Source organism: Atractosteus spatula, chromosome 13 (genome assembly GCF_055471065.1).
Source record: "Atractosteus spatula isolate fAtrSpa1 chromosome 13, fAtrSpa1.hap1, whole genome shotgun sequence".
Lineage (NCBI taxonomy): Eukaryota > Metazoa > Chordata > Actinopteri > Semionotiformes > Lepisosteidae > Atractosteus > Atractosteus spatula.
The window spans coordinates 1,367,114-1,386,957 of NC_142718.1; the positions used below are offsets into that span (position 1 = coordinate 1,367,114).

Consider the following 19,844-nt stretch of genomic DNA (forward strand, 5'->3'; position numbering starts at 1 on the left):
CGTCCTGTGCTGGGCCTGAGGGGCAGTGAGTCAGCTGTGCATGGGGAGACTGTGATTCCGGGATTCCGGGAGTGGTGTCAGGAAACAGAAACCGCAAGCGCTCAAAACAGAGACAGGATAAAACGTGGAGAATCTGACAGCTGCTTCAAGTCAGAAACTGTGAAAGCGGAGTTTCCCAGGGCTGGGAAGGGGGGCAGGAGCAGGAGTGAGCAGCCCATGAGGGAGGGAGAAATAAGGACAAGAAACACAGTTTAACACCCTGCGATTAGCATAAAACACCAAATGTAGCATGCCTGTAAAAATACACAGGACAGCAGATTAGAACTATCTTTTAATGAATTTATAAAAACTGTACATTACCCCCACAACAATAAAATCACTGGGATTCGCCCCTGACATATTTACAATATTGCTTACTCACAATTCCCAGTGAAAAAAAACACCCCAGAGAATATACAGAGATCGCCTCACGTGTGTGAGAGCAGAGTGGGGATGAAGTGTGAAACAGCGCCCCCCGGTGGAGATGTAGGTCACTGGCTTGCTCTTTCCGCATGAAGCATAAACTCTCCTTAACTTGAAAATCTTACTGTGACATAAATGACTGCGCACATTTTTTTACGTAGACAAACAACAACAACGTAATATTTAAAGTGAATATACTACAAACATCATTAGTACTAAAACAGCTCATTGTCACTATCAGCGGATTGTGTGTATGTCAGTCTGGCTATATGGACAAGCTGGTCAGATCCTCCTGTGGTATGAACCCCTATACAGCTGGCGGAGGACAAGAGGGTGTGTGATGACTCCCGGGGTAGAGTGGTCTACACCAGGGCTGTCCAGTCCTGGTCCTGGAGGGCTGGTCACTGTGTTTGCAGGTTTTCTAAGTCTGTTTAAAGCAGCAGCACCTGGAGAGCCTGTGGATTCTGAACTGACTTTATGATCTAAGTGAGTTTAGTTAACGATTACGACCACTTGCCTGATCACCTGGATCCCTGGCCATGGTGAAAGGTGAGACAATCAGGTCAAAGACAGCTATCTGCACATCTAGAGAATGCCCACATTTCAATTTTTTAAAGCTTACATAGTAGGTTAGTTTATAAAAAAGTTTCACTTAGACTTATTTCTTTAAAAACAGCATGCTATTATTCCAGCACTGTTTATCATTGATTAACACAATCGTTTACTGAATGTACCAGATATTGTTTAGAAACAGCCAGTGTAGCACTGACAAAATTCTTAACAACGTTGAATGCACCAGCTATCAAATGCAACATTGACATGAATGGATTGGAATTCTCTGCCTGCTCTCTTGCTCTTTCCCGTTCTCTTTGCAGTAACATTTTCTTCTCCTGCCTCAGCCTCTCTCCCGAGAATCTTCGCCCAAGTTTCTCCTCCTGCCTCCTTAACTCCAACTCCCCCTCCTTCATTCTCTTCTCCTGCTCTCGTCTGATCTCTGCCTCTGCCTTCTCGTACTTCTCGTGGGTGTAGTATGTGTTGCCCCTGGCCTTCAGCATGTCCTCTATCTTCCTGATGAACTCTGCAGCCTGAGCCGGGTCTCTCCTGTTCTCAGTGAAGACGTGGTACCTGAGCCCACACTGCTCGATCAGCTGACCGAGCTGCCTGTCCCTCCTGACGAGCTCATCCAGGGCACTGCCCTGCAGGTCCCCCTTGTAGGACAAGAGGACCATGGTGTAGCTCAGGACTGTCTCATCAAACACGTTCTTGACCAGATTAAGGGTTTCTCTGTCTCCGTCTGAGATGTTCCCCAGCTCCAGCGGGACCGATGAGCTGCCATTCCTCAAACACTTTCCTGAAACTCACTTTCAATATTTGCAGAAGCGATCAACTCGATTTCAGAGACAGTCAGATTTAGAGATTTGGAAAAATACTTTTATGCAGACAAATAAATCTGAAATCTACCGTGTTCCTTTCACAGTTAATCAAGCAGAGGCCTAAATCCTGTTGTGTTTTTTTGTATAACTGAAAGTAAAACTCGTCCTTGTCCTCCATTTAAGTCTTGCAGAGCTTCTGTGCATTATTATCGTTAGTATTTATATAAGAAATAGAATTATGAAATTATTCAAATTATCCCAGAATAACCAGTAAAACAGGAAAAAAATAAATGTACTGAAAAAATCCACCTGTACAATGTAGTGTATTATATAACACGTCAATTTCACAGACAGCTCTCCTGAAGAAAGAAGGGAAGGTCTTTATAGAGAACAGTTCCTTACCTTCAGATCCATTGGGATGTATTCTGTCAGACATGATTCTGTCTGGTCTCTCACAGGCAATCTGAGTCTGAAGGAATCAGGGAGTTTCAATAGGGTGACTGATGGGGAGGGGTCTGTCAGGTGGTTTCTGGTAAATGTGCAGCTGAGCCTTGTAGTGTTAAATCACATGACTTCTTATCAATGGTGCAGTCTAAACACCCCAAGACTAACCCTGCACATTTCCTGCTAGACTGTAGATACAGCTCCTTCATGGCAAATAGCAGAGAAGAGAAATAGAGGGGTTCCCTCTCTTTCTACATGATTTCAATCCTGAGAACAGTAAAAAATCAGTCATCGAAAGAACATTAAACACAGTCAAATATATATGAGCATAATATATTAGTGCAAAGGAACGAGTAATAGGTTTATTCCATGCTGAAAAGAGAAGAGAGAAAACACAATGTTTCTGCTGTGAAGTCTTCTTCAGGTGTGAGCAAGACAAGGCGGATTAATTATCGCGTACTTTATGTGATCACGCAATAGCACAATTGTCATATACTACCTACTGTATATCGCTACGTGCAGACTTACAGGTTTAAGCAGTGAAACTGATTGCACGTGTAACTGCTCCTAACGGAACCATCATTGCTTTGAGCTCTAAATCCCACAAAACTGGTCCTCATGCTTGTAATGAGATTTCATTATGACTGAACCCCAGTCGAAATCTGTACAAATTCTGCAGCACTGGACACAATCATTAAACCGAAAGCGCTAGCGAAGTTCACTGTAGCTTCTACATGTGTTCAGTGCACAGCTTAACAGGTTGTACACACACTGACGTAAGCATTGCTATCTCGTAATTACAAGATAATGAGTTATCTTCTCGTAATTACGAGATAAGGGGGCAATTTGTTTTCCTTAGTGGCAGCAATGCACTTCCGTACAATTGCGAGACAATCAAGAAAGAAAAAGTTCCAATTTTAAATGCATAAAGTCTTTGAAAAAGACAGGTGAACTCTGAGACAGGCAGTGTTGATATGTGTTTTTTAAGAAACATTTAGCACCTCATGGGAAATTTGATTTGCTTTTGTTCTTTACTTCAGGAGTAGCAGTTGCCCAGTATTTTTTATTTGATGTGTCAGTGTGTTTCAATTAGCTGCCTGTGAAACTTCATCCCTGGAAACAAATATCTTCTACCCCTAGTTCCTGGGCTATGTTCCGCAAGTCTCCATGTAACCTGAATCTTACAGCAGGATGCACTCTTAGCTGCTGTGTGAATTCATATTGCACATTACTACTATATAATTCATTATATAGCTTATAAAGCAAACATTTCCCCTTTATACAGTAGGTGAGGACAATGGAAAAAAAAACATAATTAGAATAAATACCAACTATATCATACAGATAATTGAAATGACCATTTAATTACTTTAATTCCTGAACATTGCAGTGTAGGGTAATGAAAACACAAATAAAATACAATAACATAGTGAAAATAATAAAATCACTTAGGTGCTTCTATGACATAAGTGCAATACAGGTTACTCAAAATTGAACAAGTGAGACATCATCTACATCTAGAGATTGCCACATGTGGAACCAGACAGACTGAGGTAAAACAATGCCCCTTGTGGAAACACAGTTCACTCCCCCCAACTGCTCATCCGCAGCAGGAAACTGGCACCCTGCGGACTCTTCTCGCACATAATTTAAACTCTCCAATGTGTGTGAAACCCACTGTTTTGTCCTGTTTTGTACCCTGGGGACAGGGTGGAGTTGGACTTTTCAAAACTCAGGTTTGTGTTTCACAGTTCGTTCTGGGGAAGTTTGCTGGATTGAGTGACTACACAGCGCTGCTCCCTTTCCTCCTCCAGAACACTGTATCCACTCGTGACGTGTTCATCGCCGCCTCACTGCGATAGTCAGGCTTCTCCGACTCCAGCTGCTTCATAACTGACCTGCTACTTGTATTCTCTTACCGATTCCTCTGGCCTTGAAGTATAAACCTTTACTTTCCTGTCCTCTTGTTTTTACTCCATGTCTCTCTTCCTTGCAGATTGTTTGGAGGATTTCTGTTCTAGTTCAGGTGCTTCTGAAGAGCTCTGTAGGTCCTTGACTTCTATTTGTGATTTTTTTAAGATATCAGAAACAGCCCCAACACTCCCAAATTGTAAATGAACAAGTTTATTGATAATACAGAAAAGAAAAACAAAAGGAAAATATCCTTTGGTATCTGGTAGTCTTTGTTCATCTTGACTTCAAACAAAATCCTTGCAGTCATTTCCAGCAGGAGACTTGAAGGCAGGCATGATGGTGGGCAAGGTGGCGGGGTCTTCCTGCGCTTCCTTAGTCTCCCATGTGTGTGGCTGCAGGGTTCACAGTCATCAGCAGAGGAAAGCAAATGGCGATGGCAAATACAAATTGAGGCAAGCGTTTCAAATTCACAGAAGTGACTTAGGGAGAAGGGACACAGCGCTCACTGTGGTCTTTCTAGATATTTTAACAAACATGCTTGATTCCCTGGGGGACTGTGCAGTTGAGGACAGCAGGAGGACCAGTGACAGATGTGAAGACCTCAGTACTGTGTTTCTCAGGCCTTGTCACATTATAGAGTATCGAACAGAGGTTCAGATGAGCTGTGCTCATCTTCTCCAGCCCCCCTCCCTGAACCCTGTCGAAGAAAATTCTTCCCTCAGGTCAGGTGTGGTCAAGCCGAGTCCTTTATTCATGCGCATGGGGAGGATAAGACCATGCAGACCTGAGAGCAGTCTCTCATTCAGGTCTGTAAAAGTCTATCTCCCCGAGATGGTAAATACAAGACGTTTTATACAGCAGATTCACACAGGAAAGCTCACTCTAAGGTTCCATACTAGGAGATGTTGTTTCTCTCTTTGTAATTGACCACGTTCTTCTTAAGAAGCAGTTCTACCTTGCATTTAGACAAAAACAGAAGTAAGCAAACAGAAGGTGTGAAATGAGCTAGACACGTTGCGGTTGTAATATTAATGTCAAAAGGTCAAATAAAATGCTTGAATTATCCTTTTAGACTGTTGCTAAGCAAAAAGCATATGAGCTAAGGCAAACTGTCACTATATTATATACTTAATAAAAAGGCAAATGCTAAGATTCTTCCTCAACCCCAGCACCACATGACAGGGTGTAGTTATTTTTTGTTACAAAATATGAAGTAATGAAATCTATTTGAATAAAACTCAGATACATTCTGTCATGGTATCAGCCTCCCACAACCAGAGACACAGCTCCACCTCAACCAATCCTAGAAGGTGTAAGCCCTAAGGATAGTTATCCAATCAGCTTTTCCGTTCTCCAAGGACACTTCAGGCCAACCTGCAGAGGCGCTGTGCTCAGTATTGTGTTTTCCCAGGATTCCCTGCTTTGCCCACTTTGCGTGTACCTTCCTCGGTGTGTGAATTCCTGGTTTCTGGACAATAGTTCCTCTACTGACCTAGACTTGTAGATTTCGTCTCTGGCTCTCCGTTTGTTACTTTTTCATCTTATGGACTTTTGGATTGTCTTCTGACCTGGAATTCCTGGATTATACATGGATTCATATATGTCTTGTCTCTCTTCCCGATTCTGACCTGATTGACCCTAGACATAGAGTTCAGATTTTGTGATTCTTCAGCTTCCTAATCTCTTCGTCCCCATAGGATCCACTGCTTCTGCTCATCAGGGCCAGCAAGTGTAACAGATCCCTTCTAAGCAGTAAAGACACCTCTTGCTCATCAGTTATTTACAGTTATGACATAATGACACTTTGCTAGTGGTGGATGGTGTGGTTTTCACTGTTGTGCACAAGATTTAGCTACAGCTGCTCCTATGAATGCTCCTGGAGGTCCTAAGACTGATCCTATTAGAGCTCCTTTGGTTTCTGCTTGTGCTTCCTTAGCTCTCCTTTCAGCTTCCTTAGCTCTCCCTTCAGCTTCTTCAGCTCTCCCTTCAGCTTCCTTAGCTCTCCCTTCAGCTTCTTCAGCTCTCCCTTCAGCTTCCTTAGCTCTCCCTTCAGCTTCTTCAGCTCTCCCTTCAGCTTCCTTAGCTCTCCCTTCAGCTTCCTTAGCTCTCCCTCCAGCTTCCTTAGCTCTCCCTTCAGCTTCTTCAGCTCTCCCTTCAGCTTTTTCAGCTCTCCCTTCAGCTTCTTCAGCTCTCCCTTCAGCTTCCTTAGCTCTCCCTTCAGCTTCTTCAGCTCTCCCTTCAGCTTCCTTAGCTCTCCCTTCAGCTTCTTCAGCTCTCCCTTCAGCTTCTTCAGCTCTCCCTTCAGCTTCCTTAGCTCCCCCTTCAGCTTCCTTAGCTCTCCCTTCAGCTTCTTCAGCTCTCCCTTCAGCTTCCTTAGCTCTCCCTCCAGCTTCCTTAGCTCTCCCTTCAGCTTCCTTAGCTCTCCCTCCAGCTTCCTTAGCTCTCCCTTCAGCTTCCTTAGCTCTCCCTTCAGCTTCTTCAGCTCTCCCTTCAGCTTCTTCAGTTCTCCCTTCAGCTTCCTTAGCTCTCCCTTCAGCTTCTTCAGCTCTCCTTTCAGCTTCTTCAGCTCTCCCTTCAGCTTCCTTAGCTCTCCCTTCAGCTTCTTCAGCTCTCCCTTCAGCTTCCTTAGCTCTCCCTTCAGCTTCCTTAGCTCTCCCTCCAGCTTCTTCAGCTCTCCCTTCAGCTTCCTTAGCTCTCCCTTCAGTTTCCTTAGCTCTCCCTTCAGCTTCCTTAGCTCTCCCTTCAGCTTCTTCAGCTCTCCCTTCAGCTTCTTCAGCTCTCCCTTCAGCTTCCTTAGCTCTCCCTTCAGCTTCTTCAGCTCTCCCTTCAGCTTCTTCAGTTCTCCCTTCAGCTTCTTCAGCTCTCCCTTCAGCTTCCTTAGCTCTCCCTCCAGCTTCCTTAGCTCTTCCTTCAGCTTCTTCAGCTCTCCCTTCAGCTTCCTTAGCTCTCCCTCCAGCTTCCTTAGCTCTTCCTTCAGCTTCTTCAGCTCTCCCTTCAGCTTCTTCAGTTCTCCCTTCAGCTTCTTCTCTTCTTCTTTTCTCTTGCTCTGTAAATGTATTAAATTTTTCAGCACTTTTTCTTGCTCTTTCCTCATACTCCTTCTTGATCTCTGCACATCTTACTTCATATTCCTTTTCCTTCTGTTTTATCTGTCTCTCCAGCTCTTCCTTCTCCCTCTCAGCCTCCCTCCTCTGCTGGTCTATCTCCTCCCTCAGCCTCCTCCTCTCTTCCTGCTCTCTCTCTACCCTCTGTCTGTCCTCCTCTGCTATCCTTCTCTTCTCCTCCTCTCTCTGCTGCTCCCACTGCTTCTGCAGTCTCATCAGGTCCTCTTCAGTCTTCTTCTTCTCTTGCTCTGCTTCAGCCAGTTTCTTCTTCCACTCACTCCTCTCCTCCTCCTCTCTCACTCTCCTCTCTCTCTCCATCTCCTCTCTCCTGACCTGCTCTTGCTCTTCTCTCTTCTGTCTCTCTTCCTCCATTGTCCTCTTCAGAGCTGCCATTTCTGTTCTGTGTCTGTCCTCCCTCTCCCTCCCCTCCCTCTCCTCCTTCTCTCTCCTCTCTCTCTCCTCCTCCTCTCTCCTCCTCTGCTTCTCCTTTCTCTTCCTCCTCCAGTCCTCCTGCTGTTTTCTCATCTCCTGCTCCAGGGTTTTGTTGTGATTTTCTTCAGCCTCTCTGAGTTTTTCCTCCCAGTGTCTCCTCTCTCTCTCCTCCTGCTCCTTCCTCTCTTGTTCCTCCTTCTCTCTCTTCCTCTGGGACTCCTGCTTCTCCCTCTCCCATTCCTGCTGCTGCTTCCTCATCCTCTCTTCCAGCTCTTTCATCTTCCTTGTCTCAGCCTCTCTCACTTTCTCCTCTCTCTCCCTCAGGGCCCTGTCCTCCTCAGCTCTTCTCTGTCTGTCTTCCTCTTCTCTCCTTGCCTGAGCTTTCTTAATTTCCTCCTCCCGTCTCTGCTGCTGTTTCCTGTTCTCTTCCTGAACTTGTTCCATTCTCTCTGCCCACTCCCTCTTTTCCTTGACCTCCACTTCTCTCCTTCTCCTCTCCTCCTCCTCTCTCCTGCTTCTCTCCTCTCTTTCTCTCTCTTCCTGTCTTTCCTCTCTGAGTCTCAGCTCCTCCTCCTTCCTCCGTCTCTCTTCCTCTCGTCTCTGAGCTTCTTCCTCTAATCTTCTCCTCAGCTCTTCTGCTTCCTTCATGAACCTGTTCCTCATCTCCTCCTCCTGTCTGTGAATCTCCTCCTCTCTCTCCCTCAGGATCCTCTCCTGCTCTTGTCTGATGGCAGCTTCTGCCTCCTGGAACATCTGGCTGGTGTAGAATCCTCCTCCGTTCTCTCTCACCAGGCTGTCGATCTTCTCCAGCAGCTCTGTCACCTGGGTGCAGTTGCCTGTGTCATTGTTGTTGAAGACGTGGTACCTGTCCCCACAAGCCCGAACAAGTCTCTGGAGTTCACGGTCTCCCTGCTGAATAAACCTGTCAATGGTCATCCGTCTAAGCTCATCTCCCCGAGTGAAGAGGATGAGAGTGTAGTCTTGAGCTTTTTCACCAAAGGTCTGTTTGATCAGCTTCACTATGTCTCTCTCCTCTCTGGTGAATCTCCCCAGCGATATCACCAGGATGAACACATGGGGTCCTGGGGCCATCAGGGAGATATACTTGGCTATTTCCTCCTGAACTACCTCTGTTGACAGTGTTGTGTCAAACAGTCCAGGAGTGTCGACCACAGTCACAGGTCTCCCAGCGACTTTTCCTCTTCCCTTCTTGCATATCCTGGTCACTGATCCGGAGCTGAATGTGGTTTCAAACCTTTCCTCTCCCAGGATGGTGTTCCCTGAGGCACTCTTCCCAGAGCCTGTCTTCCCAATCAGCACCATCCTCACACACTCTTGGTCTTCCTCTTTACCTGCACTGCCTGGAATAGAGAGAAAATAACTGACTCAGATTTGAAACACACTGATCAAGTAAAACAAAATAGATGTGATCACAAATAGCAACTGCTGCTTGGGGTTCAGGGAGGGGGGCTGGAGAGGATGAGCACAGCACTGTGTTCATTCAGGGAGCTTTTATGTGCAGGGAAATGAAAGCGTGGGTTTAGAATTTGACCTCCACCTGATCTCTGTTCAATAACATCACAAAAAGTACATTTCTATCTTACCTGGTGAAATATTCTCAATCTTTTCCTCCAGCTCCCTGATCCTCCTGTCCTTCTCCTCCAGCTCCTGCTGGTGTCTCCTGACTCTCCTGTCCTTCTGCTCCAGCTCCTGCTGGAGTCTCCTGTCTCGCCTGTCCTTCTGCTCCAGCTCCTGCTGGAGTCTCCTGTCTCGCCTGTCCTTCTGCTCCAGCTCCTGCTGGTGTCTCCTGTCTCTCCTGTCCAGCTGAGCCTGCAGGTACATGTCATCAGTGTAGCAGTCAGGCCTGTTCTCCTTCACCATGCTGTCTATCTGCTGCAGGAGCTGTGACACCTGGGCTCCCCTCTTCCTGGTGCTGAAAACCAGGTACCTGCCCCCACACCTCTGCACCAGCTGCTGGCTGTCTGTGTTCTTCTTGAGAAACTGATCTTTACGTTTTTTCTTCCGCGAGTCTCTACAGGTGAACAGTACAATGATATAGTCAGTGACTCTCTTGCTGAAAATGTCCAGGATCAGATCTAGTTCTCCCTTGTCTCTGTCTGTGAGAGGCCCTGCAGGAATGACCAGGAGGAAGGCGTGGACACCAGGGTCACTCAGAGAGACACAGCGGTGAGTCTCACGTGCCACTTCCTCCTCTGAAAGCCCCGTGTTAAACAAGGCTGGCAGCTCAACCACAGAAACCAGCTGCCCAGACACGTCTCCCAGTCTCCTCTCACACACTGGGGCAGCTGATCTGAGCTCCTCTCGTCCCAGGATGGTGTTTGCTGTGGACGTCTTCCCTGCTCCTCTCCTTCCGAACAGGACAATCCTCAAACTGGGATTAACCATCTCATGTGTGTCAGACACTGAAAAACAAGCCAAGTGAGATTGTGTGCTGTTAGTATCATGGTGAGTCAATAAGTCAAGAGAAATCAGATGGTGAAGATACTGCTAAGGTGGTGGAGACATGTTCTTCAACATAGACCCTTAACACAACAACACACTCCATCACCACTGATGTTTCAGCCTTATGGAGGAGCTCAGTATTTGTCTGCAACAAGCTACCCAGCTATGTTGTTAATACCTTGCTTCCACAATAATTTTGACAGTGTAGTGTTTTCACTGGGATGAAATTATTTTAAAAGTTATTTCAAAAGGTTAAACTCTGGGTGGATATTTATTTGAGATGTTCAGTTTGAGCTGCACTTGATTTGTTTCTTTCATTATTTTAATAATCTGTTCTATTCCAGTGCTTGCAGTCTTCTCTCCTGATCTTCAAAGCCCTTTCAGCAGTTACTAACTAACGAGGCCTGATGGTTTTATATTTCAAAGCGCCCAGGGTGCTGGGTGCTGTGGTCTTGAGTGAGTGTGGATCTTGGCCTTTTTCTCTAGAGTTCTGGAACAAACAGACCTGAGTCTGTCTTCTCTGCCCTGGCTGTGGTCCTCTGGTCACCCTGGGTGGAGTTTCTTGAGGTCTTCTCAGCTCCAGGCTTTCCAGACCAAACTACCAACAGAGGAGAAACATGAGAACTACAGTCACTGAACTGAACAATAAAAGAGAATCTGGAGAGGCTGGAAGACTTCCAAGCCTTTGTGACCATTTGTATACTACACATTTTGACATAATTTTTAAATCTAATAGTCAAATCAATATCACGACAGAAGTGGTCAGAGATTTAATCTGGTTATTTAAAAGAAATCTACAGCCAAACCAAGACGACCATATATATTGTATACACAACTGCTACTTTATGTACTGTATAACCCTTTCAGTGGATGTTATATGAACTAAAATATAATTGTAGTTAATATTAAGCAAACATTAGATGTCCTATATATATTAATATATAAATAAATATGGCATACAATTTTCCTAAAATATATTTCATATGTAATTGAAGTCATTTATTTTCTTGAAAAGTTCTATCATTATCAAGTGTATTTGTTGCAAAAATACTGTATACATGGTCTTTTTAACTGCTTAGTTTTCCTCATGCTTTGTTGAAGAATTCTGGGTGGATGCAGGAAATGTTAAACACATTTAATTTCCTGTACATTAAACAAAGGATAGTGAAAACTTACTCATTCCAGTGAACCACTCTCCCCATGTGTGGCTGTTCATCTTCACCTCTGCATGGGGCTGTGTTCCTGTCTTTGTCTCAGCAATGGTTTCTCTTTTCCCCTGCTCAGTGCCAGCTGCTGCTGTCAGCTCTACAGCGCCCCCTGTGGTTGCCCACTGTATTGAATCTGTTGCTGACTGGGCTCTTCCAGCTGCTCCTGTAGGTGGCACTTCTCTTCCTCGCTCTGCTGCTGGGACAGAGAAACTCTCTGCCTCTCCTGCTGGGTGTCTCCCAGCTGTGCCAGCTGTTGGGTCTTCATCTTCTTCCAGTTGTGAAGGTGATGAAGAGGAATCTTGTTCTCCAGCACAGCTGCCTTTTCCTTCTCCACTTCCTGTATCTCGCTCATTCTTCATACAGCAAGTCTCAGGCATGCTGTAGCTGCCGTTCTCTCTCATCAGGCTGTCTATCAGATTCAGCAGCTCTGTGACCTGGGCGCGGTCACTCCTGCTCTTGTTGTTGAAGAGGTGACACCTGCCCCCGCACTGCTGGACCAGCAGCTGGAGGTCTCTGTTCCCCCGGACAAACTCCTCCAGGCTCCGCTGCTCCAGGTCGTCTCCCCGGGTGAACAGAACCACGGTGAACCTCAGAGCCTCCTCTCCAAACAGCTCCCGGACCCTGCCTGCCGCCCTCCTGTCCTTGTCTGAGAACGGCCCCACCTTCACCACCAGGAGCAGCGCGTGGGGGCCGGGGTCACTCAGGGAGAGGCAGCGGTCCCTGAGGGACCGAGTCTCCTCCGGGGAGAGCCGAGTGTCCAGCAGTCCAGGCGTGTCCACCACAGTGATGCGCCTCCCCTTGATCTTCACCGATCCGCTCTGGCAGTGCCGCGTCGTGCCGGAGGCGCTGGTGCGAGATGGGAACTCCTCTGCTCCCAGGATGGTGTTCCCTGTGGCACTCTTCCCCACTCCGGTCTGTCCCAGCAGGACGAGCCGCAGCTCCGAGGACACTGGGAATTTGAAAAACACAAGATAACAGCTAGTTAAATGCTAATCAATAACTGCTCCTATACCTAAGTGTACCTCAAACTGCCAATCTACTCCAGTGTAAAGTTTCTGACATTATACAAGAGGTGGAAAAGCTCATTTGCCCTCATCCACAGCACTGAACACACCTTTGTCTGTAAATTCTTACCTGATTCCACCGTTTTGTCAGATGCTGTACCTTTCCATTCTGCTGCTTTTTCAGGACATTTACAATCCTTTTTCTCACTTTTCTTCAAGATTTGTTCTGTTTCTCTTTTCACACTTTCTTCCTCCTCCTCTTCTTCCTCCTCCTGTCTCTTGGCCCTTTTCTCCTTGTCTGTCATCTCTCTGTCTTCTTGCAGTTCTTCAGTGTGCGGCTGTGCCTCTTGCTGTCGGCTCTTCAATTCTCTTTCTCCCCTCTCTGTATCCCCTTTTTTCTCTCCTTTGTCTCTTCTTGTCTGAGTTTCTTTTCTTCCCTCCCTCATCTCCTCTTTCCCCTTCCTCTCCTCCCCCTGTCTCTGTAGACCCTCCTCTCTCCACTCCGTCTCTGTAGCTCCTCCTCTCTCCTCTTCGCCTCCTCCCCCTGTCTCTGTAGCCCCTCCTCTCTCCCCTTCGTCTCCTCCCCCTGCCTCTTTAGTCCCTCCTCTCTCCCCTTTGTCTCCTCCCCCTGTCTCTGTAGCCCCTCCTCTCTCCCCTTTGTCTCCTCCCCCTGTCTCTGTAGCCCCTCCTCTATCCCCTTCGTTTCCTCCCCGTCTCTGTAGCTCCTCCTCTCTCCCCTTCGTCTCCTCCCCCTGTCTCTGTAGCTCCTCCTCTGTCTGCCTTAAGCTGCTCTTCGGTTCTTCCTGGAACATCTGGCTGGTGTAGAATCCTCCTCCGTTCTCTCTCACCAGGCTGTCGATCTTCTCCAGCAGCTCCCTCACCTGGGTGCGGTCCCCCATGTCCTTGTTGTTGAAGATCTGGTATCTTCCTCCACATTGATGAATTAGACGCTCGATTCTGCGATCACCTTTAAAGAATTCAGTATTTTTATTCTCCAGGTCGTCCCCTCTGGTGAATATGACCATAGTGTACATTTCAGCCCTTTTGACAAAGATCCGTTTGATCAGCTCCACTGTGTCTCTCTCCTCTTTGGTGAACCTGCCCACCTGTAACACCAGGATGAACACGTGGGGTCCTGGGGCCGACAGGGAGATACACTTCCCTATTTCCTCTTGAACTTGCTCATTAGACAGCTCTGTGTCAAACAGACCAGGAGTGTCGACCACAGCTATGGTTCTCCCATCCATCTCTCCTTTCACTTTCTGACACACATTAGTTACTGACTTGGTGCTGACTTTAGATACAAACTCCCTTCTGCCCAGGATGGTGTTCCCAGTGGCACTCTTCCCAGAGCCTGTCTTCCCAATTAACACCATCCTCACACACTCCTGGTCTTCCTCTTTACCTGTACGGCCTGGAACAGAGGGAAGAGTCTGTTACACAGGTGTTTCCTCAGAGTTTCTGCTTGATATCTCACAGGCAGATCAAGTGTGAGATACTGAGATAGTAAAAAGAGACAAAATGTTGACAGAAGTATCAGCAGGAGACTTGATCTGCTCAGGTTCATCAGTCAAATATTAACATTCAACAGGGCTCTTTACAGGCCTACAGTTAAGGTTAAAAAATTACATAATCTTCTGGCAGAAATGACAATTCACCCAGCTTCTGAGAGCACACACCTCCTTGTGCTGTGGGAGGGGTGTCTGGCCAAATTGCAGAGCTACATGAACTCATAATATATCCAAAAATCTGGTGCATTTTTGGGGGTATTTAACCCTCTCAGATTCCAGGATATTATTATTGATCAGTTCAGGCTCATCAGTTGAATATTAATACTCAGCTGGGCTGTTTATATATTTTTTAAGTTGAGTAATTTAATAACCTTCTAGCAAAAAGACAGCTCTGCTATCTGGCCAATTGGAGGTGTGTGGTGTTAGAAGCTGGGTCAGTTATGTGAACTCATAATGGGGATAAAGTCCCATGCACTGTGGAGAGTGCATCTTTCTCTTCGCTGGAAACTGTCTCATTAGATGGGAATCGAGAGAAACAAAGTTTAATTCAAAGACCTAACCTGCAGGTACCTCTTAAAACACAAGAATTGGCAAGATGGAGCTACTGTACACTGGGATAAAAACAGGAGACTGTAACAAGCGAGCCAAGGGTTCTGAGCTGAACAACTAACAGAGCAGTTCCACCCCTGCTTGCGCTATTGAAGCAACAGGTAGCTGGTACCAGATGAAGACCAGAGTGACACACATTGTTACTTTGGTATAAAGTACTGGAAAAACAGACTGTTTCAGAATCACCAGTGAAACATGAACCAGAGGACAGTAGTTGAACCTATTTGGAAGCACATTTAATATTTGAGAAAAGGAGGCACTTCTTCACAAAGAGGCTGGTGGGAGTGTGGAACCAGCTTCACAGCTAAGTCAATACCCTGGCTTCTATCAAGAAACAGCTGGTAAGATATTAACGTCTTCACAACAATCAACTTCTAATTACCAAACGGACTAATCTTACCAAAATACTCCTATACTCTGTATCTTTTCTTATGTTCTTAGCTTTTACAAGTATTCTGTTAAAAAGGTGCTGTTTGCTTACTATCTAACTTACTTACACATTTTTAATATTTAAACTCCAGCCTACGTTTAAAAAGTGTGTATAGAGAAAAATATTTCCATTGATGTTTACATACATCTGCATTCCTAGATGAGTTGTGTATACTCACAATTTAGAGTACTTTAAGGAAAATAGAGTAGTAGTAACTCATTGTCCTTTCACAGTATTGTGAATTGAAATCTTTACCTGTTGGATGTTTGACTATTAAACTTTAAATATATATATATATTTTATTTCTATCGTACCTGGTGAAACATCCCCAGTCTTTTCCTCCAGCTCCCTGATCCTCCTGTCCTTCTGCTCCAGCTCCTGCTGGTGTCTCCTGACTCTCCTGTCCAGCTGAGCCTGCAGGTACATGTCATCAGTGTAGCAGTCAGGCCTGTTCTTCTTCACCATGCTGTCTATCTGCTGCAGGAGCTGTGACACCTGGGCTCCCCTCTTCCTGGTGCTGAAAACCAGGTACCTGCCCCCACACCTCTGCAGCAGCTGCTGGCTGTCTGTGTTCTCCTGCAGAAACTCGTCTTCAGGTTGTGTGTTCAGTGAGTCTCTACAGGTGAACAGTACAATGATATAGTCAGTGACTCTCTTGCTGAAAATGTCCAGGATCAGATCTAGTTCTCCCTTGTCTCTGTCTGTGAGAGGCCCTGCAGGAATGACCAGGAGGAAGGCGTGGACACCAGGGTCACTCAGAGAGACACAGCGGTGAGTCTCACGTGCCACTTCCTCCTCTGAAAGCCCCATGTTAAACAAGGCTGGCAGCTCAACCACAGAAACCAGCTGCCCAGACACGTCTCCCAGTCTCCTCTCACACACTGGGGCAGCTGATCTGAGCTCCTCTCGTCCCAGGATGGTGTTTGCTGTGGACGTCTTCCCTGCTCCTCTCCTTCCGAATAGGACAATCCTCAAACTGGGATTAATTATCTCAAATGAGTCAGATACTGAAAAACAAGGCAAGTGAGATTATGTGCTGTCAGTATCGTACTTAGTCAACAAGTCAAGACAAAGCAGCTGCTGAAGATACTTCACAGGTGATAGAGACTTGTTCTTCAACATAGACCCTTAACACAACAACACACTGCACCACCACTCAAGGATAAGGATACCCCTGTAACCCAGTTAGATTCCAGAATCACTCTTGGAATCGCTGTCATCAGTGACGTTCCAGCCTCAGAAAGTGGACTCTACAGTAACACCCCAGAGAGGAGACTCTACAGTACTTGTCTAGAACAAGCTACCCAGGTATGTTGTTGAAGCCCTTGCTACCACAATAATATTGAAAATGTAGAGTTTTCTTTAGGATAAAATTTAAATGTCTCTTTTAAATTTGGCTCAGTGCCTTCTCATTAGACTGTTATTAGACATTAGTCTGTAACATCTGTCTGTCATACACTTGTTGTTTGTTGGAGTATCGGTCTACTTCCTTCTGAACAAGGCTCTTCATAGTGCCTCTCCTCTAGTGCTCTGCTGTAAGCATTTCAAGGGAGACTGAAATGGTGGCCAGATTCCAAGCATGAGGATTAATATCAGCAGTAGACAAGGACCCCCGGACACAATTGGAAATAAGTTTAGTGTTAATCAACACTGAAAACAGGGCACTTAGCAATAGACAGAAATCCTAGGTGAGTCTGCTGAGGACATCTCTTTCTTTATGAATCCTAATTAATGTTACTATAGCCTCTAAGTACTGGTTTTGGTCCTGGCAGGAGATCTTAAAAAAAGTTGGTAAATAGTTACATTAAGTGAAAAATTAGCTAATTTAGGTAATGAGCAGAACTGAAAACCACTGCTCTTAAGTTTTTTTTTTAGTTCTTGAAAATCCAAACTCTATAGGTGGATACCTTTGTCACTCAGCATGAGCCCACTGTGGTAAAGACATGGATTTCACACCAGCAGTCTTTCACAAGAAAGATCCAGTCAAGCCAGGATCTAGTGACTTGAAGCAGGGCATCACCCTGTCCACTCTGAACACCCCTGGCTGCTGAACTCTATTGAGCTGAATGATGTGTATGTATAATAAAATCTTTAGCTGCTAATAAGAGACCAGTGATCACATACAGTAGCAGGCTCCATGGTCATGGCACACCTTTGAAAGGAAACAGTTGTTTTTCAGGTTCTTTTAAAGCAGTGTTAAAGCATGTGCCTGAGAGAGCTGGACCAGGTACCAGTCCAGATAAAACAGTGCTGATGTGATTATTACCTCTAGATCTGTAGTGATGTTATTCCTGTAAGACAGAGTAATGCAGAGTGAGAAGCTCTGCTTCTGAGTGTTATAACTGCTTTAAAAGTGATTCTAATGCAATGTCCTCTTCAGATTTCTCATTCTGTGGAGATTACATACAGTATAATTCCTGACAGATTCAAGTATCTAAACATAAATTCCCTAAAACATGAACTGGGCTGATGCAGTTTTTGAGATTTTTTTATGTTGAAATGATTGATCATAAATCAGAATTATACTACAAGTGATTTTTTGTGCTTTATTTGTATTAGCATTAAATAATTGGATTGGATTTTGAATTCCTTATTTTAGAAAGTTATTTTGAAAGGTTTCACAGTGGTTGGGTCTTTATTTGAGATGTTTAAGTTGAGCTACCCCTAACTTGACCTCTCAGAGTGCCTGCAGTTTTCTGTCCTTATCTTCAAAGCCCTTTCAGGAGTTACTAACGAGGCCTGATGGTTTTATATTTCAAAGCGCACAGGGTGCTGGGTGCTGTGGTCTTGAGTGAGTGTGGATTTTGGCCTTTTTCTCTAGAGTTCTGGAACAAACAGACCTGAGTCTGTCTTCTCTGCCCTGGCTGTGGTCCTCTGGTCACCCTGGGTGGAGTTTCTTGAGGTCTTCTCAGCTCCAGGCTTTCCAGACCAAACTACCAACAGAGGAGAAACATGAGAACTACAGTCACTGAACTGAACAATAAAAGAGAATCTGGAGAAGTTGGAAAGCTTGCAGTTGTATTTGAATACTTTATATTAACTATTTTTAAATCTCATAGTTACAAACCAGCATTATTCCAAAACTAGAGAGAGGTTTAACTTGGTTATTCCAAAAAAAAAATACAACCACAATTTCTCACAAAACCCTTAATCAATGGACAGATAAAACATGTAAATAAAAAAGTGAATAAATAACGGTAAGCTGTAACACAGCTGTAATTTTTACATCCAATAATGAACTCAGAAGATTGAAGATTGCATATATACATAAAGGCTGCTTTATAATGTATAACCCTTTCTGTGAACATTATATGAACAAACAAATCTCGGTAGTCAATACTTAGCAAACTTCAAAATGTCCCATATATGTAAATAAACATGACATCATTTTTCTAAAATATAATTCAAATGTATGGTTGTCAAGGGTGTTGCAAAAATAAAGATGGTCTTTTTAACAGTGCAGTGCTCCTCATGCTTTGTTGAAGAATTCTGGGTGGATGCAGGAAATGTTAAGCACATTTAATTTCCTGTACATTAAACAAAGGATAGTGAAAACTTACTCATTCCAGTGAACCACTCTCCCCATGTGTGGCTGTTCATCTTCACCTCTGCATGGGGCTGTGTTCCTGCCTTTGTCTCAGCAATGGTTTCTCTTTTCCCCTGCTCAGTGCCAGCTGCTGCTGTCAGCTCTACAGTGCCCCCTGTGGTTGCCCCCTGTATTGAATCTGTTGCTGACTGGGCTCTTCCAGCTGCTCCTGTAGGTGGCGCTTCTCTTCCTTGCTCTGCTGCTGGGACAGAGAAACTCTCTGCCTCTCCTGAAGGGTGTCTCCCAGCTGTGCCAGCTGTTGGGTCTTCATCTTCTAAATTAAGGATTTAATAGGAAGGTCAGTCCTGAACTGTTCTGTCCAACTGTTTTCTAATTACAGGACACCTTCTGGCATTTCTTTACGTTCCTCCAACCGATAACAAAAAATGTTATTTTGTTGTTATTTCAACTCAGTTTTTACAGTAAGGGGCTACTCAGCATTGCAAATCCTCTAACTACTACTGTACCCCAGTGCAGGATCTGTCCTCTACTCCTGAGAGTACAGTGACTTTTTGGTGGGGTCTGCTGTCCTGTGATGTGATCTGATCCCTATGGGTCTGTGAGTTAATATCCCTGCAGTACAGATCCCTCTGGCTGTGCTGTCCTGTGATGTGATCTGATCCCTATGGGACTGTGAGTTAATATCCCTGCAGTACAGATCCCTCTGGCTGTGCTGTCCTGTGATGTGATCTGATCCCTATGGGACTGGGAGTTAATATCCCTGCAGTACAGATCCCTCTGGCTGTGCTGTCCTGTGATGTGATCTGATCCCTATGGGACTGGGAGTTAATATCCCTGCAGTACAGACCCCTCTGGCTGTGCTGTCCTGTGATGTGATCTGATCCCTATGGGACTGTGAGTTAATATCCCTGCAGTACAGATCCCTCTGGCTGTGCTGTCCTGTGATGTGATCTGATCCCTATGGGACTGGGAGTTAATATCCCTGCAGTACAGACCCCTCTGGCTGTGCTGTCCTGTGATGTGATCTGATCCCTATGGGACTGGGAGTTAATATCCCTGCAGTACAGATCCCTCTGGCTGTGCTGTCCTGTGATGTGATCTGATCCCTGTGGGACTGTGAGTTAATATCCCTGCAGTACAGATCCCTCTGGCTGTGCTGTCCTGTGATGTGATCTGATCTCTCTATACTCACTCAGTGGGTGATCTTCCATTCTCCTCCTCTGCCCAGATGTCTACTCATCTGTGTATGAAACACAAAAAACACTTAATATTATGGACAGGGGTAGCCAACAGAAAACGTTTCCTTAAAGCAATCATTCAGAATCAATTAAACAGTAAACACT

General features: G+C 45.3%; 1 protein-coding gene across 1 annotated transcript; it reads right to left on the bottom strand.

Annotated features, from left to right (window-relative positions):
* Positions 1–6,093: 6,093 nt before the first annotated feature.
* On the bottom strand, positions 6,094–18,811 carry LOC148821546 (uncharacterized). Its single transcript, XM_088930759.1, has 10 exons — positions 18,691–18,811; positions 17,795–17,887; positions 15,269–15,961; positions 13,046–13,818; positions 12,598–12,754; positions 11,369–12,349; positions 10,698–10,790; positions 9,334–10,152; positions 7,316–9,069; positions 6,094–7,239 (listed from the first exon to the last, which is right to left on the bottom strand). Exons 1-10 carry the CDS (start codon positions 18,809–18,811, stop codon positions 6,094–6,096), a joined length of 6,630 nt encoding a protein of 2,209 aa, XP_088786885.1.
* Positions 18,812–19,844: the final 1,033 nt, after the last annotated feature.

What these genes read in the sequence shown, in the direction of transcription:
- LOC148821546 (XM_088930759.1), bottom strand. Translation starts at nt 18,811, where the DNA reads ATGAAGACCCAACAGCTGGCACAGCTGGGAGACACCCTTCAGGAGAGG. An exon ending in GGAGCAGCTGGAAGAGCCCA is followed by an intron (nt 17,888 to 18,690) that starts GTCAGCAACAGA and finishes CTCTGTTGGTAG; the next exon opens with TTTGGTCTGGAAAGCCTGGA. An exon ending in AGAAGGAAAAGGAATATGAA is followed by an intron (nt 7,240 to 7,315) that starts GTAAGATGTGCA and finishes ATACATTTACAG; the next exon opens with AGCAAGAGAAAAGAAGAAGA.